Source organism: Bombus fervidus, chromosome 17 (genome assembly GCF_041682495.2).
Source record: "Bombus fervidus isolate BK054 chromosome 17, iyBomFerv1, whole genome shotgun sequence".
Classification (NCBI taxonomy): domain Eukaryota; kingdom Metazoa; phylum Arthropoda; class Insecta; order Hymenoptera; family Apidae; genus Bombus; species Bombus fervidus.
Genome location: NC_091533.1, coordinates 3,887,416 through 3,911,766, shown reverse-complemented (window position 1 = coordinate 3,911,766; position 24,351 = coordinate 3,887,416). Strand labels below are relative to the sequence as shown.

Here is a 24,351-nt window from a genome sequence, read left to right as displayed (position 1 = left end):
TCTTAGAGGGTAATTTAAAGCGTGATAACTTTATTTTGAAATATGTGACATTGGAAATTTTTTATGATCAAAGTAATTAGGCTTGTACTATTTTAAGTTTATTTAAATTTTAGGCAAAAGCTTTAGGCAGAGTGTTATTTGATCAAGTTTGCAAACAGTTACATCTTTTGGAAGCTGATTATTTTGGTTTGGAGTACCAGGAACCTAATGGAACGAAAGTAAGAAGCTGATAAATATGTGTTGTTAAATAATTTGTATATACAATTTTGATATTTACCCATAGTATTTATTTGCAGTATTGGTTAGATTTAGAGAAGCCGGTTTGTAGACAAGTTGGATTATCACTAATAGATCCCATATTAAGATTTTGCGTTAAATTTTATACACCTGATCCAGCACAATTAGAAGAAGAGTTTACAAGATATCTATTTTGTCTTCAAATTAAACGGGATTTAGCCCAAGGTCTATTACAATGCAATGATAATACGGCAGCCTTGATGGCGAGTTATATTGTGCAGGGTAATAATAATTCATTTCAAAATTATATAAATGAAAACAAATTATTAAGTAAAATAGTTTTACGACAAATGATTAATTATTTTAGCCGAGTGTGGAGATTATGTGATAGAGGATTATCCAGATCATACGTATTTGTCGACTTATAAATTTGTGCCTCATCAAGATCAAGAACTAGAGCGTCGCATTATGGAAAATCATAAAAAACACGCGTAAGATATTTTCCAATTAACTTTGTTCAAATATGTATAAACGTGAAATATGTATTTCAACGTTCTGAAAATGTTACGTTTTGTAAACAGAGGCCAATCACCGGCAGAAGCAGATCTCAATCTGCTGGAAACAGCACGTCGCTGTGAATTGTACGGGATGAAAATGCATCCAGCTAAAGTAAGTATCGCAAGATATGACTTATGTTATGCTTGAGTATATAATCGTTGTTGCATTTCATTTGTTATCGAAGGATCACGAGGGTGTACCGTTGAATCTGGCTGTGGCACATATGGGGATAGTAGTCTTTCAAAATTTCACCAAAATAAATACGTTCAGTTGGGCTAAAATCAGGAAAATCAGCTTTAAAAGGAAACGATTTTTAATTAAACTTCATCCAGAGGGTTACGTAAGTGTATTATATTCCGTTCAAATAATGTCGAAACGAATCTCTGAAGAGCCGGGTTTGAAAATTAACTATTTCGCGCAACGGTTGTAGGGTTATTACAAGGATACCGTGGAATTCTTTTTCGAAGGACGCAACGAATGTAAAAATTTTTGGAAAAAATGCGTAGAGAATCATGGATTTTTCCGTTGTTCGGTGGTGAAACGAGTGGTACGACAAAAAACACGAGTTCTTAGTCGTGGCTCGTCATTTAGGTACGCGCGTTTGCGCTAAAAACATTCCATATTATGTTATGCGTATAAAACATATAATAAGGCGTGTAAGCCGATTTAATGAAATTTCTTGATATTGCGTTATTAGGTACAGCGGGAAAACTCAGAAGCAAATCGTGGAATTCGTTCGGGACAATTACGTGAAGAGGCAAACGTTTCAAAGGTAAGTTGGATTAGCAGCGCGAAATGTCGTTCTATGATTGAATCAATTCTTGGATACACTAGTAATGTGTAGCTAGTGCATGCGTATCGTTATGTACTGTCCCCTTTTAATGCTGGTTTTATACCATTGAGATATATTTTAATTAACGAGCGCACTAATCTTGCGTGGGTAAGACGGGAGGTGGCACGGTCTTGCTTTTGCCGGGACATTAATTGGTATTTATCATGTCTATCGTTGTTCCAATTTTAAGTAGAACGAAGTGTTTACTCTATTCGTTTTGTACTTTCGTGTGTCAGTGTTGCCTGTTCGGACAGGGGTGGCGGGGAGTCAGGCTCACCATCAGGCACGATAACCCGAATGATCAATGTACCCTATTTTTGATAGTGTGGTCACTAATTCTCGTCGTTGTAACACCTAATGATACACACTGCAAAGTTACCATACTTCACTGTCCCGATCGAATCTTTACCAATCAGATATTTCTCCATCGTAGTAGCCTACTCTACAATAGAACATAGAGATTACGTACTTCCTTTATAATAATTTCATCCTTGTACATACAGTTAACAGGTATACATGATTTTTTATCACGCAATATCGATGTACAGTCGGATAACATTACTAAATAATGCGCTATTAGAGCGAAAAGCATCGTGTTTCACCGATAGATTCATCGCCGTTTGTGTGCACATTTTTATCGAATATCTCCGTGTGTGCGATAATTGAGCATGCGAAGATAACGAGTACTCGTGCACAGATCCTTTACGCGTAGCATTAACAATAGTTTGCGTGCAAAACTATAACTAATTTACAAAAACATTGAATTTTGAATGTAAAACTGTAAGCACAGGATGTAGGAAAATTATTAAATACAACGAGAGCAAATGTTTAGCTGATAATGGAGGGGATTTTTAACGATGATATGGTATCTTGTGTGTAAAGGATAGTTTTCATACGATTGCTTATTAACATTGCTATTATTACCATTATTTGACTCGTATATTTTCTGTTTAACTTAATGTACTATTTTATCGTTTTGAGGGCATACTTGATTATTTGAACATTGTTTTACATTTTACCGCGATCGTGATATCGGTTGCGATATAAGGGTAGCAAGCATCGCGAACGCGAGTGACACGCAACTTTTCCTTCGATACAAATACATATGTATTAAAGGAACGGTTTATGAGAGAGAGAGACAAAGAGATTTAAAAAGAAAAGGAGACCCTTGAAACGATAATGGTTAACCGTGTAAGCGTAACGAGAAAGCTACTATTTTACAAGAGATGATAGGGAGGTGGAAAAGAAAAATGTGAAAAATATTAGTTAGTTCTGGACAGGCTTGGCATTTGGTAGCCTAAGTCTGATGCTGAACTTGACTCTCTCTTGCTCGCAGGTCCAATTCGTTCCGGCAGACTAGCGGTGGTAGGGCATTGCAGGGCTTGGAGGGGGGAGGCTATCGTGGGGCCACTCCAAGCAGCTCCCTTATGGGCAGCTCCAGCATCTCTGCCCACCCCCTCCTGCCCCTCGGCGATCCTGGTATGTACCATGACCGACACCAACCTCCACGAGAAACGCTTTCTTTTTCATACCCCCCGCTCTTTGCCTCTGTTTCGTTTTTATGTTTTTTCTTTTCTTTTTAAAAGATCAGTTTCTCTCGATTGTCTTCTCGTTTTTCCTTTCGTTTTCATTTACTGTGTTATCGTTTATTCTTCGTTCGTCCCCTAGCATTATTTTATTTTTTTTTTTTTTTTTTTTGACATAAGTTCTGTTGAAGTATCGTACATAAAGTATCGTAAAAGTAGAGAGTAGTAGAGTTAGCGTATTGCAAATAGAACGCTTTTAAAAATGATTATCTGGAGTTTATTATCTGAGGCTTGTTTACGTTGTTCCGTCGAGAGAATGTAAACGCGGAAAAAGGCTATAAGGGAAGGAAGGTATACTATTCGTAAGAATATGGAATGTATCGATTCGCCGGGAAGAAGGTCTTGGAGCAATCGAGCGAACGCCGATGAGTTCAAAGATCCTTCGGAATCGCGAAAGGCGAATCGAACGAGAAAAGAAGAAAAAACGAGATAACAGAAATTGTGGGTAGAGGGGAAATAGTGGGAATCACGGAGGGAGAAGGATCGCAAGGAAACAGGGTTCGCGAGCGGGGGTAGGTGTACAATATCGGAAATGTAAAAGCTAAAGAAGGGAATAATTTCAGCTCTGGAAACCCCAGCTCTGTCTCTATCATGCGGCTCGATGACACTGGATTCTCCGACGACTGTGACGAGTGTCTCGATGGGAGGGACGATTCACCGTCGCGAAGACACAGCTACGTCGTTTCGGACACTTACATCCATCGACGTCCATTCCCCGGCCACCCCCAGCCAGGTCCCAGTACCGCGGCAGATGCTTGCTGCCAGCCAGCAACGGATTTCATCAGCAGGTCGTATCAGCCCCTCTAACAGCAGTCCTCCTGAATTTCCCCCACCGCGACCTATGCCTAGACATCCCTGGCAGCGATCGGCCAGTTGCCGCGAGTTGTACGCTTCTAGCTTCGAGGATTCAGGGAAAGCGCGATCGAAGGACGACAAACCTTCCGATGATCCTATATTGGAACCTTTCCGTTTGCCCTCCCAGGGAGAGCTAGACAATCCCGTGACGCGGTACGACGAAAGTAATCGATCGTACAGCGCGGCTAGCTCGAAGTTACCCTCTCTCGATCACGACTCGGTACCCGAGCGTGTCTATAGTAGCTCATACCCGGGAACTTCGTCGCTCTCCACTGAATCTGGCCACGAGGAATCTGGTCCTGCGGGAGATCTCTCTCACGACGATCTTTCGCACGATTCCTACGAACTTTTGGAACGCGAGCACGAATTTGAATATCCGGAATCATATTCGAGTCCGCGGGACGATGACGACGAGAACGAGCCAATGTCCGATAGGAGCGACGAAGGAATCGAGCACGAGATGTTCCAAATGGATTCCGAGACCGATTCCTTTGTGAAACACCGATCGATCAAATCCACCGATAGACAACAATTCAAATCTGTGCTCGCGGACCTCAAGAACGCTAGAACAAAGTCTATCGATCGGTACTCAACCGTTACCGCGAAATCAGACAGTGACTATATCACCGTTGAGTCTCGAATACAACGATCTAGCACTCAAATCGAACGAAAATTCGAGACACGACACGCTAATTCGATAGAGCAACAACAACAACAACAACAACAACAATCTAAACATTCTCTTCCGCATCAGGACTCTGGGAGAAAAGATCCTGTCGTGTTGCAAGTGCAAAAACAAAAAATGTCTGTGTTGAACGAGTTGAAAAACTTGAAGCCAAAGTATAAGATCACTCACGTAGATTCGGAGATTTTACGGGATGAGGGTATTATGCGTCCAAAATCTCGGATAGACGACGATTTGAGTCCGGTAGATTCGACCAATAGAACGATCATAGATCAAAGAGCTAGGACAGTCAGAGCACGCAGTATCGCCAGTTTGGAAGACCATATATCACGCGCATACGTAGAAACGGGTAGTTTAGGTCGGGGTTACAAAGGTGCTGGTACAGGTAGTGTTAGTAGCGGTGGTGGTGGTGGTGGTGATAGTGGTGGTAGGGATCGAAAATCGAGTCGCGAAAGCGAGACGAAGCTCGAGAAAACGTTGGTAAAGTTGCAAGACAAAGAGAGGAGAAGCGTGGACCGAGAAGAGAGAAAACGCGTCGAAAGGGATTATTCGAGGGAGTATTCGAGTAAGAAGACGGAAAGAAGCGAGTTGAGAGAACGTCGATCGGTCGAGCGATTGGATTCGCGAGATCGAAAATCGGACATGCACGGTCGTCGTAGCGTCGATCGAATAGACGCAAGAGAATTACGAAGAAGCATCGAGAGGCTGGACGTTCGAGAGAGAAGTTACGAACGGCTGGATTCGAAGGAGAAGTCCTTCCGTCACGGTGATCCTTACGTGTTACGCGGCAAGAGCGTCGATCGATTAGATTGTCAGGAACTTCGAGGTAGCACGGAGTATCTAAACAGAAGTCCGAAAGAAAAGACGGGTCATCGATATTCCGAATCGAGGGAACGTCGAGAGAGAAGCGTGGAACGGTTAGATTCGAAGGAGAAGAGGAGAAGTCCGGGAAGTCGAAGCAATACGGTCGATTACAACCAGAGGCATACGTTGGAACGTTTCGATTCCGGAAACAAAAGCCCGCTCGAACGGCTCAGTGCTGGCAGGGAACATCGTGGAAAAAGCGTCGAGAGATTGGACTCGCAGGAAAAGCCGACGTTTGATTTCGATCCCGTTACGATCGAACGATTGAAGTCGTTGGAGAGGTGCAACAACGTTTCGAAGGACAAAGGATACGATAGAAAAGCGGAGCGAAAGAGCTTCGAAAAGTTGGATTCGCGCGAACGAAGGCACCCAGATCGACTAGATTCGCGCGAGCGAAAACAATTGGATAGGTTTGACTCGAGAGCAGGTGGAGGGGGAGGGGGAGGAGGAGGAGGAGGAGGAAGAAGTCTCGAGCGGATCGAACAGATCTACGATTGGAGAAGAAACAGCATAGAGAGGATCGAGTACAAGGAATCGAGGAAAGGTAAGGGACGAACAGAAAGGGGAAAGTCCGAGGAGAAACCGCGTGAAAGGGACGACTGGAGAAGCTTGGAGAAAGCGCGAAAGGACGAGGAGAAGCGCGAACGAGAACGACAAGCGAGGCTCTCGATAGAGTCGAGGACGGACACGGTGATCGGTGTGCCGATGGAAATGGAAAATTTTAAATCGAAGACTATGTTTACGGAGTACGAACCGAAGATCGTGGGAGGCGTGGTGCTGGGTTTCGACGACACGATACCCGGTCATACACCGGTCGAACGTACCAAGAGCGATCCGAATCCGGCACGGCAGAGGTTAGGCTCGAACAGTAAACGGCACATACTGATGCATCAGAAATCCATCGACTTAACGCCAGCTGATTCGGGAGACGAAGATCCGTTCTCGGACAGTGCGGCTATGCAAAAGGCGAACATCGAAATACCTTACATGTTGCACAAACGACACGTCATGAATGGTACCGCGTCTGACGAGAAGTCCGAGTCGGATAGCGGGAAAACCATTTCGAAAAAGGCCGGTGCCGTTCGAGATCTTCCCAAGTTGCCTCTGAAAATGATCACGGACATTTCTTGTTTCGATCTGTCTAAGCTGTCCTCGATAGACAAGCCTAGTAACAAGCTCTCGCCTGATAAGCCAAAGAGCGTTTCGATCACGCCCATGCGACCCAAATCGATACTCTCGAGCCCGTCCGATAAACCGAAAAGTATCTTGAGTCCTACGTCGAAGTTATCACCTACCGACGCGAAAAACGTAGTTTGCAGTTTCTCTCCAACGAATAGAAGTCCATCCAAGGCAGGTTCGAAGGCTCCGTCACCAGATAAACAGCCGTTCAGATCCGCGTCGTTCGATAAAAATCGGACGGAAATCGTGATCGAGGATCGAACCGGTATTAAATCGTCCAGTCTCGACAAGAAAACATCGAAATTATCACCGATCGAACCGAATGTCACCATACTATCGTCGATCGAGAAACGCTCGCCCAAGGTGTCTCCCACAGATCCAAATGTAACAATAGTTTCCGTGATACAAAAGAGGAGGACATCACCTTCGGAGTCATCCAAGAGCTTCGCAAGCGCGCAACGGTCGCTCGATTCGAAGGTGAAGCCTTTGAATTTTGCCGACGTGGTTGGAATGGAAATGAAGATGAAACTCGAGCGCAAGGCCAAGTCCGAAATGGAAAAGGACAGTCTGAAAACGCCGGATGATAGTTTGGAGAAGCAAGACAGTATAGAAAAAATACCATTGCCGGAAATTCCTAAACCGGTTGCGACCGGGTTAGAAGACGAGAGATTCGGCTCCGAAAAGGTGGAAAAAGTTTCGCCTATAGACGACTCCTCGCGAAAAACGTTCGAGGGCGAAATCGTTGACGTAGATGGCAAGCAAATTAAAGATGAGAAACAAACTGAACAGTTAGAACCGCAGTCGCAGGAAAAGAAGTTGGAGAAAGTAATGGATGTACAATTAGAAGAAAAAGACAAGGAGAAGGTGAAGAGGGAAGAGAAGGAATCTTTACCTTCGGCTACTACCGTTGATGTAATCTCGGAGAAACCCAAAGTTCCGGAAAAACCAAAGACATTGGAGAAACCGAGCATACCGGAAAAAACGAAACGCATCTTGGAGAAGATAGAGTCAAAGTTTTCCGAAGCTAGAATCGCTAAACCGAAGATCATCGATACCGGATTCGACGATTTCGTGGAACCAGTCGCAGATCTGCCTTTGGACGAAGTGCCTGTGAAGCCCGCGTTAGAACTGGACAGCCTTAAAGTTCCTGAATTCGTTCCTTTCATGTCGAGGCCACACGGCGAACCTCTACGCTCGAAATCGTTATCGCTGGCCGAAGAGAAAGCACCGATCGATACTTTGCTCTCGCCGGAAGTCGAGAACAAACACTTTGTTCCGGATGTGTCGCCGAAAAGGGCGAAGAGAGCGAAACCGGAGCCAAAGAAGGATTTCAAGAAACAATCCAAGTCGCTCGAGGGAGACAAGCCTCCTTTGAAGAAAGCGACCTCGAAGGAGTCCCGCGTAACCACGCCCAGCTCAAAGATCGACAAGTCCAAATTGAAGTTGGGAGAGATGCCTCAGGAAATTATCATAATCGATTCGACCGACGTGGCACCGGAGGTAAGCATCGTTCAGAAAGGTAGATCCAAGTCTATCACTCGACTGCCGGAGAAGGCATATTCCGCGTCAAAGGAGGAGAAGGAGGACAGCAAAGGAGGTACTCGAGCGAAATCCGCCTCGGTCGACGACGATCTGATCAAAGTTACCGCGGCATCCGGCGTGAAATCCGAAAAAACGAGACCAAAGTCGTTAGGTATTTCAAAGAGTTTGAGTAGCAGCGCCGAAAGAAAGGACTCCGCGGAGAAGATATCGCCAAAGAGAACGATCGTCGAACGGTCGAAAGGTGGCACCAAGTCCGAGACTAAATCGACGGAATTGAAATCGCCTACATCGATGAAAGAAATAGTGGTGTCGAAGTTGCAGCAGGAATCTAGAGCGTTGCGTGCGAAGGTCGATTCGAAAGCGGAAACCGATATCGAGGAGCCGAGGGCCGATACCGATTTCGACACACGAGAGCGCGAGACTATGGACGCGCCCAGACCTGTAGAAGATCGCGTCGTGGATAAAAAGACCTCGTATCCACAGGATTTGACGCAGTCGCCGGTAATATTGCGAAAGCTGGGACAAACGCCCGTTCTATTTGCCCGTGCGCGTCTCGGTCTATCGGAGGGAAGCGGAATCGGTGCATTGCAAAGACAGGGCGCGACGCAGTCTCCGACCTCTCAAAGGCGAGCCAAGTCGTTGGATGCTCCGGTGATAGCGGTGCACAAACTTCCACCGGCGACTGCGTTTTCCAGCAAGGACGACACCGTCGACGTGTCGGAGAATCCAGACGAGGAAAAGGTCGACGAGGATGTGCCGACAGAGGCGGTTGTTCCATATGGCGGCGGTGCCGTCTCCACCACTGGCCCGCCAATGAAACCGCAATCCATTCAGATCGAGGCATCGCCCAACCACAGGTCCGACAGTACCGATCACACCACCATACCAGAGATCTTTACCGATTCCCTGTCTGTTACCGAAACTTCCGCGCAATATCTCGAATCGCCGTTGACGGAAAGCAACGAGATCATACCAAACGTGGATTTGATTCCATACGAGAGAGACGCGCTGCGATTAGACGCGAACGGTAAAGATCAAAAGACGATGTTGGAATCGGTGAAGGTGGACGAGAAAACGAAATTCATCGATCAGAGTTCCGTGGAATCCGGCACCGAACAGGAAGTGGTCGCGTTCGATAAAGCTGTTAGAGCGGAAAAAATCGATCTACTCAGCGTGTCAAAAACCATCGAGGGTTCTATTCCGCGACCATGCGACCAAACAGCGATCGAGACTGTGTCGCTGACGAAGGAGAAACTGTACGAACATTCGATAGTCGTCGACGAGTCGACTGGAAAAATTGCCGAGCCTGAGATTTCCACGACCGTGTCTATCGAAACCGAGGACGAAGAAAGGCGGCAGGAAATCAAGCTCGCCAAGGATTCGAAGAAAGCGACGGAGAGGGACGATCTTCCCGACGTAACGGTGACTACCGTAACCGTTACGCGAGAAGACGCTGGAACGACCGCCTTTCTCAGATCGACGACAACGATCGATTTCGACGACGGACAAGACATGGTAAAGTCGCCGATTCAGATCTCTATCGAGGAGTGTTCCGACGATGAAATCGGTGGTGACGCCGAGGAAGATGATGCAGAGGAGGACGAAGAGGAGATAGTAGTCCATAGCGAGGACGAGCGAGATGCGCAAGAACAGGAAGGCGATGAGAATCGGCCGTTGGATTCGGCGGATACGAGCGAAGATACGCTCGACGCTTTAGATACCCAGGTTCACATGAGAGGTATCGACAGCGAATTGAGCTCACCGGATTACGGAGTCGACAAAATGGACGAGAAGACCTTAGTGGAAGTAGAGTTGACGCCTGAATATTTAGAAATGAGAAGAGAGGACGAGGACGGTGAACTAGCCGAGGAACTGCCGAAAGACGAAGAGTCCGTCGAAGAAATGATGAAAGAGTCACCCGAGGATGTTCCGAGCGCGAATCGTTTGACGATCGACAAGAAGCTTAGGTTGAGTAGCGAACGTTCGAGAAGCGAGGAAACCAGTACGTGGACGCCGGATCGCGAAGACCCGGAATCCAGCTCCTGCTCTATAGCTCGACCGTTGGGAATTGGCCAGATCCAGCCGATCGTGGATCGTCGAGAAATCGTCGCAATGATGAAAGACACGCGTGGGCCTGGTTCCTTGGAGGAGGAGAACAGCAGCGGCTCCCAATCGGGACTTAGACACGATTTGAATTCGACTTGGAAGTCCTTTCCCCTGGAAAGCTCTGGAAGTTCGAGCAACGACGAAGGTTGGACAGGTCAAGACGAGAACAATGCTGTTCAGTCTCAGTCCGAGGATAGCAACGGACAGAATGAGGACAGTTTTCAAGAGGATCTTGCCGATTTTCCTGGCAGTTTCATTTATCCGATAGGTCCGGATATTCTAACCAGTTGTGGCACGTTTGCACTCACACGTACGTTATCTAGGATTTCCGAGAGATCCACTACGTCGGAACAGGATAAAAGCGATTTGGAGGACTCGTTCAAGCCTAGTTCAAGATCACCAAGTTTGGACGACGAGTCACTGATATCGAGCGACCATCAACTCTCTCTGTCCTCTGATCCACCATCCGGTACGCCTCTTCCCTCGATTTCCGATGATCGGCGCACATCGTCCGAATTGCCTGATATTCCTATAGACATGGTAAGCGAGCAAGAGGAGGAGGCGAAATCGCCGAAATCGGGTGGGAAGCCGAAGCTGCAGGAACAAAGCTCGGAGGATTGGCCATCTCCGCCTAGTTCGCCCGTGTTCGATCCTCCTGTAGTCAGCCACGTCGAAACCTTTTATATGGAGATCAAGCCTGAGGAGGCGGTCAAGGTAACGGTAACCGACAGCACCGAAACACCGGATCAAGTGGAACACGACAGCGATTCTAGCGATGAGAATCGAACACTGCACGACGATTTGCATTCCACGTTCTTCGAGGACGGTCACAGCTCGACCTCTGCAACCACCGTTGATGGTACTGTAAAGATAGCCGTTAAACCAAAGTCGAACTCCCACGTGACGGGTTCTTCGCACAGCGAAGACACCTCGATGGGTTTGTCGATGTCGGAATGGTCGAGTTCGAACAACACCGTGCGCCAATTTTGCCAATATTCTGGTACCAAATCCGACGACAACTCTCTGGCGGAACTCGGAGCCTCGATCTCGGACTGGTCGGGTAGCACGACCGTCATTCCTCAGCAGCATTACTCCTCGTTGACGCCGGTCGAGAAAAGTCAAAGCGACACAACCACGTCCGATAAAAGCGTGACTAGCATGAGACCGAATTCCAAGTGCAGAACGGCCGATGGTCCTCCGCTCATTGGTCCATCCTCGCCACCGTTGCCGCCACCGCCGACTACGCCTCCATTAACACCGCCCCATTCCATGTCCGTATCTGTTTCCGTTTCCGTATCTGGCAACATGGATCGACGTTCGCCGTTCGACGAGCATCTGGCGATGGGCCTTCCGTTGGATGGCGAACGATCATCATCGATCGGTCGAACGATCAGGAACGAACAGTCGAACGAAGCGAAAAGATTCATCGATAATCAATTCGACGAGCATCGACTGGCGACATCGCGTCACTGCGACGACGAACGGCAAGGTTCCGTACGATCGACGTATATCTCGCCACCTCGAATAACTCTTCAGAACGAGTTCGACGAGACTATCGACGACGAGTTTCGACTAATGTCGGACGACGGTGATGCGCCGCTTCCGATCCTCGAAGAGGAGGAAGAACTCGACGACCAGGAGGTTGCGTCAGGGAAGCAACAGATAGGAGACGATCGTTTGTACGACAACGTTCCCGCTATGAAATATTCGGGCGGCGATCAAATCCGAATGGAAGTTGGTCGAGGGGACAACGCCGAGGATATGCACGAAAAATACGCAGATTTGGCGCTCGGTTCCAGACCGGCGGACGACGATTGGTCGTTCGAAGAAGAAAGAGAGGAGACGGTCATCCAGAAGGAAAAGGTCCGCAGCAGGTCAACTCCCAAATTCGAACGAGGTTTCTCCGAACCTATGGAAACTGGCAGGTATCATGAAACTAGATCAACCGAGCGACCCGTACTCGTTCCCATCAGAGCGAAGTCGACTCCGTATTATTCGACAACGAGCCTGAGCGGCGAGTCGACCACCTCTAGTCCTCCGATGCAGATCAGGACGCAGATTCGGACGAAAACGATGCCTTACTCGTCCAGCAAAAGTCCCCAGAGCGAGGGTGATACGTCTTCGAGCATGGACAGTCCCGTTCACACGCCTGTTCACGGCCAGATAGCTGTTCGTCGAAGACGACGGGAAAACTTAAAGAGGCGTCATCGAGTAGTGGTGGATTTCGAGGTGAAGGATGGTCAGATTATTTCGAGTACCGACTCAAGCTTCGACGTGGCTACTATTCCGCCACCCTTATTGGCCGAACGTTCGAGGTCCGACGTTGACGATGACGAGGATGACGATGACGTCGACAATGACGACGATAACGATGGTGACGATGACGACGAGTACTCTGAGGCCAAAGAGATGCAGGAGAATCGACGACAACAACGTTGACGCGACTAGCGCTTCGAATCTTTTAACTCCTTTGTTGCAACGTCTTTTGACATTTTCAACGAGAATTGGATGATTTGTCCAGGATGAAAACACGACAAGAGGCAACAAGGAGTAAACGAGATCGATGTCGATCGGATCGACATCGACGAGAGTGGAGATCAAAAGATATCGTGAAAAACAATCTAGTTTAATCTATCGCGCATAAGGATAATTAGTACGTTTGTTACACGTTTTAGAAATTCAATTTAATTTGATACGATATCGTCGTTATCGCGTGGGAGCTTTACGACCCGTAAACAAACCTTTAACTCCATCGTACTTAACTTATTCTATCGTATATTTATACGTATACGGAACGAGCCGACGCGAAAATACGATTGGAACGAAGCTACACCTACTAACGATAATTAGTCTAGAAAATACGATATACGATAAGAAACGGTAGCGATCAAAGGTGATACGTATGAGATACGTTTCGAGATTAATTAAGGGTCGTTGCTACGCGGTTACCGCGAACGTATGTACTATGAAGGTATGACGAATTTCCGACGGCAGAGAAAGGAGAGTTAAAACGCGATCGTAGAAAAACGGCAAAATAGACAACGATGCTATTCCAATTGACGAAAACGACAATCATTGTTGAAGGTGAGATAGCATCGTTAAGAAAGTGGTAGGAACGGTGAAATGGAGAAGGGAAAGGCGGAGGAATTGTCTCTTTTAGTTCGAGAATTGAATCCTCGATAAGCGGTCGTATTATTTGATCGTAGTTTAATTTACCATATGTCTCGTTTAACGACGAAAGACAAGTTGCTCAACATAGGTACTTATACAAAATGTTTATCGCGTACTTTCGTTGATACACACGTACGTGCGTGTATTGTATGGAATTGCGATTCACGGTGCGAGTGGCTAAATCGGGAACGCGTGAAATATCGCGATAGGTTTAACGAACCGTCGAAACGTTTGTCGTCGAAAGATCGAACGATCTGCAATCTTTCTTCCCTCAGTTTTGTCTCACGGTGCTACGACTCTCTACGGCTTGGAGCATGATCGACGACCGATCCACCAGTTATATATTGCTAGACTCCGGGATCGTGAATAAATTTACGCGACTCGAGCAGATGCGGGACGCGTCTTCCGTTTAATTTTCTCGATAACGACGATCACGGTTCAGCACGTGATTTTTCAAGGTATCGATAATGGTAAATGGTAATGGTAACGGCCAAGGTCATCCGATGGTTACGGCACGTTAGGTCGTTGAATTTTCCTTGATGTCAATTATAAAGCTGCGCCGATGAAAGTATGACGTTGGATTTAAAAATATGAATGACCTTGAAATCCGAAGAATCGCGTGACCTCGGCGTTGTTTACCGTCACGGGGTTTTATGGAAGATGCTTTTTCTGCATCTTTAGAGGGAGAACGATCGACCGCGTCGCGTCACGTCGAATTGCTTGGACAATTTCGTACGTGAAGGATCAAACCGAACTATTCAACTCGGAGAGACAAAGAAATTTGAATTGGTTGAAAGAAAAAATTCCATTGGCTTCGATTTACGTTCTTCCGACTAATACCAAGCTTTCTATCGTATGCTCTATTCAGACGCTAATTTTTACACGATCAAGGATAACGGAAAATTGTATCGATATGAATTTCTATGGAATTTCGTAAGACAACGATCTGCAAAATAATGCAGCATGATGTTCTCAATGGTTTCTGAGTCTCTGTTGGTAATAAGATAACTCGGTTAGGAAGCTCGATACTGTTCATACGAGGGACGCATAGTTGGTTAGGTCGAGGCTAAATTTGTAAAACGATCGATATTAATATAATGGACTACGAGAAAAAGCCGGGAGTAAATAACTATCCCGTTGCAGGTCGGGTTAACGCGGTACTAACGCGTAATTTTACGTCAAGCGTAAGGGCGTCAATATAAAAATATCTTAGCACGTCGCGTCCCATGTTTGTTATGAAAATATCGTAGCGAAGGTTCTATGCTCGAGAAACAACATCCAAACCGAATTTCTTCGTTTCTTTCATTCGATGCGTTCGGTGTGTTTACTTTTTTTCAATGTCGAAGGTGTTTCGGTAGAATTTAGCTGTAATTTTGGTTTCTAAAGGAGTTTAGAGACGTTCAAAAGCAATAATTTAACGTATTCGTAAGGGGTTGATCGTTAGGGAGCGGATACGATTCCGTTAACCCTCTGACTGCCACGCGTAACATTCCAATCTTTACATATAGTCTGAATCATCCCTCCAATTTTCTACGCTTAACGTTTTCGTTTTTCGTTACCGTAGATAGTTATAGATCGCACAAATCGTTTAATTTTTCGTATCGAAACGGCAATGTTCGAAGCAAAAGCACTTCGTATCTTTTCTGTTTCGCGCACAACGACTCGATTGATCCGATCGACGATGGACGATCGACAAGAGAAGAGGAGACATCCGTTCGACAGAGTGTGCAGATATTAGAGAAAGGGCGTGGCGGTCGGAGCGGAGAAGCTGAGCTTAGATAGCCTTGTCTCAGACCGGTTTGAACGGTCTGAACCGTTCTGTGATTTGTCGCGAATTAAAAACGCGAAAGAAGGGAGAATGTATATATAGTCGATGGTGCGTCTCGAAATCAATTCACGCCTTGTTTCTTCCAGACGGGTAGGGGTAGCTCGTTTGACACGAGACAGGAAACCAACGCGATCTCTAAAGTAGTCTATCTTAAGCATGGACGATCGTTGATAATCACGTTGTCGTTGAATAATCGTTAATCACCACCGTGACCATTAATCGCCACTCCATTAGTCATTGTTACGGTATTATCGCTACACTTAATTGATTAAAAGGTTACTAGTTACTACATCGTAGAACGCAGTGAAGAAATATACAAAGAAACTAAGTACGTAACCACGTATCAAAAGCTATAATAAAAGATACGAGATTAGAAAGTGAATGCCGAGTGCTGATCACGATGTCGAGGCTTAAGTTGCTTTCTACGAACGCGATGACGAGTCAACGAGAATCGTTCAATCGTGATAGATCGATGGCGAACTGGAAACGCATTTTTGAACGATGTTCGCTCGCATACGTCCTTTCGTCGAGAATCTACGTTTTCGCTTGCGATTCCTCGAAGCTATACATACTATACGATTCGCGATATCGATTCTTTTCGAACGCAACACCGCGTTTGTCGGCGAAACGATACTCGAGCGACCGGCAACGTTCCCTTCGCATTCCTCAAGCATTTGCACGTAAGGATAGCGATTTGGCTGGGACAATCAGGGAAACGTTGCACGAGAACGAGTCGCGAGGAGTTCGCGATACCGTATTGATTCTCAATTTGTTCCTTTGCATGCAAAACTATCGGCATATCTTCGTAATCATCGCTCTTGAACGATCGACGCGGAATCCGTCGCGGATCCCACCGCGGTTATAATAGGGCCGTACTTCGGCTGCGCTATAATACTCACGAACGTTTATCGTCCAGTAGGACAGAGATCACAGTAAAACAGTAAGTCAATCTCGATGGGAGCATGGAAATATTAAGACGATTAACTTATGCGTGCATAATGATGGGCACTAGATTCGCTTATTGCTTGATACGATCAAGCGATCGTACCGGCTCAATCAGTTTTGTCTACAGTGTTTCAAGCATAATATCGACTGATCGTTTTTCGTGCCCATCGTTAGTTACCTTTACGCGAACGCGTCGACGCTTTGACGGATATCCACCGTCCCTGGAATCGTCGCTTTCTTCTCGAGTTCCTCGATCATTCTGGATCGCGCTTTCTTTTCTTTCTTTCTTTCTTTCTTTCTTTCTTTCTTTCTTTCTGTCTGTCTATCTGTCTTCTTTTTCTTTTATACATTCTCGAGGAAAGTTGAAAGGTACGGTCCTGCCGATCGATTCCTCCAAGCGAAATCCCATCCTAGACAGAAGAAGAGTATCGTCGTATCCTCGATCTATCCGTACGAGTTCCTGTATCGGTTTAATCTTGACTTGTCCTCGTCTTGCATTTGTGCATCGTCAATCCTGTCCTGCCATCGATATTACTACACACGCACGCGTCTCTTCGAGCACTATTCTCTTTCTGTATTTCTACGTTTTTCAGTTTGTCTATGTCATCGTATCATTATCATTGTCATTATCGGCCTCGCCATACCACCTTTCATTCTTTCCGTTTTACCAATGTTGTCACTCGACCATCTCTTCGTCCGTCGTTCTCATCGCAGATATCATTTTTCAATTTCGTTTCCTTGGTTTCCCTTTTTCTTCTACTTCTTCTTTTGAACTCATTCTCCCTCATGGTTATAGTTATTTGGTACGCGTGCGTGTTACTCGATTACACAGCGCGTATGTGCCGCCTCGAGATCGTTGCGCTCGAAGTTTTCGAATCCGTATGCAGACTGACAGTTAATGGAAACGGGATTGGAAACGGTGGATTTTTGGCTGTTTAGAAGCCGATCCTTGAAAATTCGTTCGTCGAAGAAAGTATGAGACGACGAGCTACTCGATACCGAGTTGCCATTTACCTGCCAAATTTATCGCCAGTTTCCGCAACGAGCTTTTGCTTTCGCGCTTCAATGAAAAGAAGAATCCGTTGCCAATGCGTTCCCAGCACGCGGCCCCACTGCTCGTATTTACGCCTTTTTTTTCCCTTTTACAAGCGAGTCACGATTAATGAGAAAGAGATTTTTGCCAAGCAACCCACGAAAACCTCGAGCCCGACGAGATGTTCAAAGTTGATCGGTTTATATCAATATTAACAAACGACTGAACACTATTCGTTACGATAAATGATATACATGTTATGTGTAAGTATATACGCGTATGTCAATAATACGTGTATATGTTTATATACAATATATATATTATATATATAATATAATATATATACATATATATATGAATTTATATTTAATTATAGACATAAGACGTTAGTATGCAAAGGTCGTGATACCTGCAATAGGGATCAAGGTATTAGACATAAAATATATTTAGATAACTTGTACGGTCATGCGAATTTCCGTTGCAGTATAAATGTTTGATTTGTTTTTACACGTTTCGCGTCGTTTATATCGATATTTCGTGATTTGTCAGGACACACGGGACACGACGTTTATTTGCTGCGAATCGAAATACGGAAGATGGTCGTTATTTAGTATTCTCGTTCGTATCATTCTTCGCGATCGAATGCAGAAATGATCGTCGGAGCCATATTATGTGTGTTGCATAGAGAGGGGGGAAAAGGCGATGACGACGAAGGAAAGGCAGGGGATTTCGAACAACGACCAACACGAATAGGTCGTCGGTATGGAATTGGTAGAGCGGGAGCACGGAGCGCATTCGCATTTTCGATGTACTCTACGTATGCTTTTCGACAGGTGGTGAATACAATCGTTGGAACTACGCGAACGGCTACGTGAACTCGCCGGCTTGGCACGTGCCACTTCGCATGGCACAGATTCGTAACGTAATGGTTCACGCAACGCCACGCACTCTCACCAATCGATTCATACCGGCATACCCACGTTGAGAACACTGCGGGACAAACAAAGAAGTACCATGCTACATCTCTGAGAAAATCGGAAGCTTCCTTAGCACGCTAGAGAGAAACAAAGTGAACCGGAGTGAAAGAAAATCGACGTCACGAGAGACGATCGGAAAGAAAGGGAGAAGATGCCTTCGTACTTTCATCTTCGGTGCTTCGTTCACATTCACGGTCACGTTTACGATTCTCGTACGATCACGTAGCTATGTTCCGGCGAAGGAGAGAGAAGATAGGAGACGCGTGTTCATCGGGTCTCGAGCTATGGCACGATTTAAACACGGATCGATAGATCCGATTCTCCTGCCACGGAGAAACCTAACGCCACCGAATTACCGAGCATAAATTTGCCAAGAACATTACTTGGAAAGCTCGGATGCAAAAACCGTGTTTCTCTTGGCACGGATCCGTTAGCTGCCGTCGCGTCGTCTCGGCCGATTTTGCTCTCTCGCTTATTGCTAGTCACCTCTATAACCTCGTTCCGTTACTCTCCGTTATAGCGCTCATTCTGTTCTTCGTCTCACATCGGCGCACCTTCTATACCTTTCTTGCGTGTTCTTCATTCACTATCCGTAATATCATTCACGTATGCACTGCACCTTTAGAAGGTAGAACGATAGCTGATCGATTTGTCTCAAAACATCGGTGTTCGAGCATCGCTGGGCGGTTCTTTCGATTTGTAGCTCATCCCTTCGCTTAACAGTTTCGCGACGTTTCACAAAGTTTCCCAAAGAAAACCTACGCTTTATACAGTTGCGTAGAACACTCGCCGATGTAAGTTCGAGTGTGTACAGTTTGTTTCGATCATCCTTTGGTCTTCTTTCTTTTTCTCCTCTTTTCTTAAGATTTAACGAGTTTTGCGTAGCTGCAACCCTTCCGATATCCATCCCTCGGTCGATCTAGCTTTTAGTTCCCGTAAAATGCACCGATTTCTCTTGCTATCACGTAGCTATCACTTTAGTTCACCTCTCTAGTCTGTCGTTCAAATTGGTCTACCCTTCGTTATTGTGCGCAGAGATGTGAATTTTTGCGAGACGTCGACGCGCTTTTGACGGTTTCGCGAACGTTCTCGTGAATTCGAACTTACAAATACGCGAGTTGCAGTAATAGCCGCGGTGTTAATCGTGCGCTATCTCCGAAATGCAACAAGATGCCACGATCGAATCTGCTAAAGCGTCATTTAGTCGCGACGCACTGATTAAACTCACATCTCTAGTTGCAGTGTGGTACTTGATTTTGCAGCATCGTACACGTACATACACACTTGCGTTGAACGTGTGTCAACTATTTTCTACTGTTTAGGAACCTTGTGAACCATTACGTAGCGAACCCTGTCACGATTCACCAACGGTTGTATCTTTGTCGCTTGCCACGATATCTTTCATAGTATTACCTACCGTTACCTATATCGAGTACCCTACAGAGGAAACATCCCTAACGAATCGGGCCACCCATGTCACACAACCAAAACACATCGAACGCACTCGTATACACTCGTGTCACCCGGGATACTTCTCTATAAGTTTTGCAACGTATGTGTATGACACTGTATGATTGTACCTCCGATTCTACGTTTTCTCTTCGATCCTTCTTTCCATTTCTACTTTTCTCTAACCGTCACCTTCTTCCAGGTGTTCATGCTCGCTGTCTTTTTTCTATGTTGTTACGTGTTCAACGTATCCTCACGGTCACACGGTGTATCGCAACGAGACTAGATCCGTTTCCCTCGACCCTCTATCACCCGAGCATTCGCTTCTTATCGGCTGCTCGATCGAAGAAAACTACCGACTATGTACTTGTTTCATTCTTTTCTGTTATCTCTGCCTCGTCGCATTACGGTGTTGCGATCGAAGTATTACGATACTCTTTTAAATATTCGTAATTATTCATAATACTTTTTGTCGATTAGTGCCAAATTTTGCGTAAACGCAGTTAAAACGATCGTATTTAGAATCGTATTTGTTGGATAAACGGTACGTTTGATTTTTTTGCACAGACGGAAATCCTCGTCTTCCACGAAACGTTATCGTAGTCGACTTAATTAGATACTTTTTATAAACTTTTTATACGCGTTATACTTGGCGGATTCCAGAAAGGATGTAGAACAAACACGTACCTTCGACGATCGATGAATTTCCGAAAAAACGCAATTATCGATTTCACACATTCACGTATTTTCGATTCTTTCCCATTTTTACTTAAGAATAATCGTAGCTTTCGAGAAGCGGGTCAAACGAACGATCGATTTAAAAGATGATGAAGGAGGGAAAGCGAAGGTTACTTATATATCAAGAAAGATAACGCGTGTCCGTCGTGTCGGCGCTCCTCCAATTTGTAATTTGTACCTTTTTTCGATCGTTTATCAACATACCGTACTTGTTAGCTCTCTCTCTCTCTCTCTCTCTCTCTCTCTCTGTCTCTCTCTCTCTCTCTCTCTCTATACGTACACGCACAGATACGTGCAAGCGCGTGTGCGCATATATACACAAAAAACAAACAAACAAACAAACACACACACACACACACACATAAACATGCACACAAGGATACGGTCCGACAATACGCGGTGATTTTCCCCTGAAGAACTGAAATTCGTGATTCAAATAAAAAGAGAAAGATGAGAGAGGTAGGTAGCCTTAAAAAGGTCTTAAGCGTTAAAAAGGGGAATCACGGCGTTCGAGGGAAGGGAAGATAACATTTCAAGCGTAGGAAATCTCTATTGTACATTGATTATTGATTATTGATACATTAATTATGATAATAATAAATTATATACAAAGTCACATAGCCAGAGGTTTTCTGTGATTCCGTTTTTTGTTTTCTTAGACGATTTCGTTTTAATTTATTCAACCTGTTTTTTCAACGTTGTCTTCCGTGGATTAGGTTTTTCTTTCGATTTCCAATTTTTTCTTTATTCTCTTTGTTCTTTACTCTCTTCCTCCCTCTCCGCCTTCACCTATCTTTCTCTCTCTCTCTCTCTTTCTTTTCTCTCTTTTCTCTCTCTGTAATTCTCCTCGCCATTTTTTTCTTTTCTTGATTCAATTGAACATTATTATTAGAGGTATTTTCCTAGTCCCTGCGCGTCGTCCTTTTTCCGTTCTTCATTACCGTATCTTTTTATCGCACTCCCGGATTCGTTGGTCGACCGGATGACAATACCATGTGTGAGTAATCCCTAACAGTGCCTATCTTTACTGTCAGTGGTATGTTTACTATTCTTTGCGGTTTGTTGTTTCGATGATTTGTTCATTTGCTCGGTAGTGGCACCATTTTCTTTCTTCTGTTAACGAGTCTGGATGTAGCCTCGCATCTTCGATTCGCTCAAATCTTAGAACGTGGATGCACGTTAAATTCAGACTTTAAGTTTGAACGGTCTCTGTAATTAGCCGAAGACGCAAGGTGGAATGGCTTCGTTGTTTGTCGAATTTGTATTCGACGGTTTTATTTGCCTCGGTACACGCTATCGAAGACGTAGCACTGCACTACGTAGGATTTTGCATGTTCAAAGCTGTTTACCTTTCCGTTTACTCACGTAATCCATCGATCGCGTCTATTTTAATCTTAATTGTGTAAGTGTACGGAAAAGTATTATTTTCTTGAGTTATATATATATATATATACATGGTACATACATACAGATTTTTAACTGGATGCATTTGAAAAATTAGACTCTTCTTAGCACCGTTTTGTAATGTGACACGTGTAACGTAGATTAACAACGTAGATTCTTTTTAAAAGTTCTTTCTTCCTTGAAACGCATCTCCTGTAACAATTCCTTGCACGATGTACGTAGGTACGTGTCTATATAATACTTGGTCATTTTAAAAGTTCTTGCGGTTCTTGAACCCTTTACTTAGAGAAAAGATTCGATATTCTATTTTAATATTATGCACTTGAATAACGGTAACGTGAAGTTTAATGGCCTTGATGTTATGGATCTGGGATGGTCGTCAAAAGACCTTAATAACTATATTCCCGAGATATTGAATTTCGGTGGAACTACGTTGTTTTAAAGCGAACGGTTTGAAGCCGCGACAACTTTCAGGACGAATGACCTATTAGAAAGAATGATTACTCTTCCGAAATCCTTGCTCGACATTTTTCTCTTTCTCTTCGTTTTTCTATCTCTTCTTTTTTTGTATATTCTTCGTTGCAAATCCTACCGTTATCGGGATAAGAATCGACGCGGCTAAAGTCAAAAGAGGCTGATACAGTGCACCGTAGCATGCGAGTCGAGTTCGTACTTTTTCCTCGAGCGTTTATTTCTTATTGTTTGTAAACCGCAATTTTCTTATTCTTTGTGGTTTAACTCGTACGATCCAAGAATTCCTTGTCTTACTTGTCCTCGTTTACAGATACCGAGACAGATAAGCAGGAGAAGACCAAGAAACAGGAGAACAATAATTCTGTTTTCGCCAATGAAAAATCCCCTGAGAAACGTACGAACGGTATGATGGAAACCAGCAACCCGAGTATGGTAAATACACCGGATCTAAGCCCAGTGAAAAATATACGAAACGGAGAGATGGAGGATGCCGAAGTTCGAAAGACTAAAGTGAGCTCACGTTTATAAATATTTCGTTTGCACTTTCCTACCATTGGATGAGTTAATGCGTGATTTTCTTCTTGATAAATAGAGATGGCCGACCGACAAGGCATATTATATCGCGAAGGAACTTCTTATGACCGAGCGAACTTACAAAAAGGATCTCGACGTTATAAACGTGGTACGTACACATCGAGAATATCCACGTTCCAAAATCGTTCGAATTGAAATGTACGTGGAGAACTTTTTTTTATTTTTTTCAAGTTGTAACATATATCTAGCGTGAGGATAACGAAAAAATCGTTGTGATAATCGCATGTCTCATTTTTACTCGACAGTGGTTCAGAGAGGAGGTATCTCGAGAGGCTGAACTGGAGGGTGAAGCGGTTGTTTCGCTGATCGAGCTTTTAGCGGACGTTCACGGGCCCTGCCTCCAAGAAATGGAGGCGAGATTGGAACGATGGGAAAGTAACGCTCGACACAACATCGGCGATTTTCTTTATAACACCTTGTTGAACGTACTGCCGCTTTACGATCAATATCTCGAGAATCTAATACCCGTCCTCGAGAAAATGGAATATTATACGAGGACATCACGTCGTTTTGACCAACTGTGCCGAGATTTCGAGGCGCAGAAACATTGTTATCTACCGTTAACCTCATTCCTTTTAAAACCATTGCAACGATTGTTGCATTACAACAGTATTATCGATAGTATGTTAATCATTCTTTGTTAAACTGATCAATACGCATGTATTACCTATACTGATGTACGTGCGTGTTACACTGATCCGATTCTTTTAGGGTTACTAGATCATTATCCAAAAGATCATACGGATTTCGAAGATTGCCTAGCGGCTAGAGATCGACTAGGCGAAACGTTACTTGAAGGTCTTAGCATAATTAATCAAGCGGTAAATATCTGTAATCAGTTGTTGGTATTTAGAGTTATATACTTCGATATTCGTTAATTTTTGTGTGTTATAAATGTAGGAGAATCTAGTTCAGCTTTGCGAAATGCAAAGAGATATCAATGGCTTCGACAATTTGGTTCAGGAAGGTCGTAGATTTATTAGACAAGGTTGCCTGCAAAAGTACAACCGCAAAGGTTTTCAGCAAAGAATGTTTTTCCTGGTAAGTTTCTCCAACCACCGTTTTCACGTAAATATCGTAAAAATGGCTTCTTTCGCATAAAATTTCTTACTCGATGGTCTTTCAGTTTTCGGACATACTATTATATACATTCCGTACTCAACAACCAACTCAGTGTTTTCGCGTTCACGGCCAACTTCCTTTAAAGGGAATGAAGATTCGAGAAAGCGACAATAAAACTGGATCGGACTTTGCGTTTGTAATCGACCCTCAAGGAAATCAGTGAGTATCGTGA

General features: G+C 44.6%; 1 protein-coding gene across 11 annotated transcripts in view; it reads left to right on the top strand.

Annotated features, from left to right (window-relative positions):
• Nucleotides 1–24,351, top strand: part of LOC139996019 (FERM, ARHGEF and pleckstrin domain-containing protein 1) — a 28,821-nt gene that overhangs the window by 1,934 nt on the left and 2,536 nt on the right. For 5 of the 11 annotated variants that reach the window (XM_072019990.1, XM_072019994.1, XM_072019993.1 and 2 more), the window contains exons 3-17: nucleotides 114–218; nucleotides 297–519; nucleotides 605–728; nucleotides 819–906; nucleotides 980–1,135; nucleotides 1,226–1,386; nucleotides 1,493–1,567; nucleotides 2,964–3,106; nucleotides 3,777–4,001; nucleotides 22,774–22,973; nucleotides 23,056–23,145; nucleotides 23,303–23,678; nucleotides 23,769–23,878; nucleotides 23,958–24,098; nucleotides 24,184–24,338. In XM_072019990.1, coding sequence (XP_071876091.1) covers nucleotides 114–218; nucleotides 297–519; nucleotides 605–728; nucleotides 819–906; nucleotides 980–1,135; nucleotides 1,226–1,386; nucleotides 1,493–1,567; nucleotides 2,964–3,106; nucleotides 3,777–4,001; nucleotides 22,774–22,973; nucleotides 23,056–23,145; nucleotides 23,303–23,678; nucleotides 23,769–23,878; nucleotides 23,958–24,098; nucleotides 24,184–24,338 — 2,372 coding nt within the window. Of the gene's footprint in view, nucleotides 1–113; nucleotides 219–296; nucleotides 520–604; nucleotides 729–818; nucleotides 907–979; nucleotides 1,136–1,225; nucleotides 1,387–1,492; nucleotides 1,568–2,963; nucleotides 3,107–3,776; nucleotides 15,442–18,254; nucleotides 21,202–22,773; nucleotides 22,974–23,055; nucleotides 23,196–23,302; nucleotides 23,679–23,768; nucleotides 23,879–23,957; nucleotides 24,099–24,183; nucleotides 24,339–24,351 lie in introns of those variants that run through there. The other 6 variants (XM_072019996.1, XM_072019997.1, XM_072020000.1 and 3 more) reach the window with 6 other exon arrangements.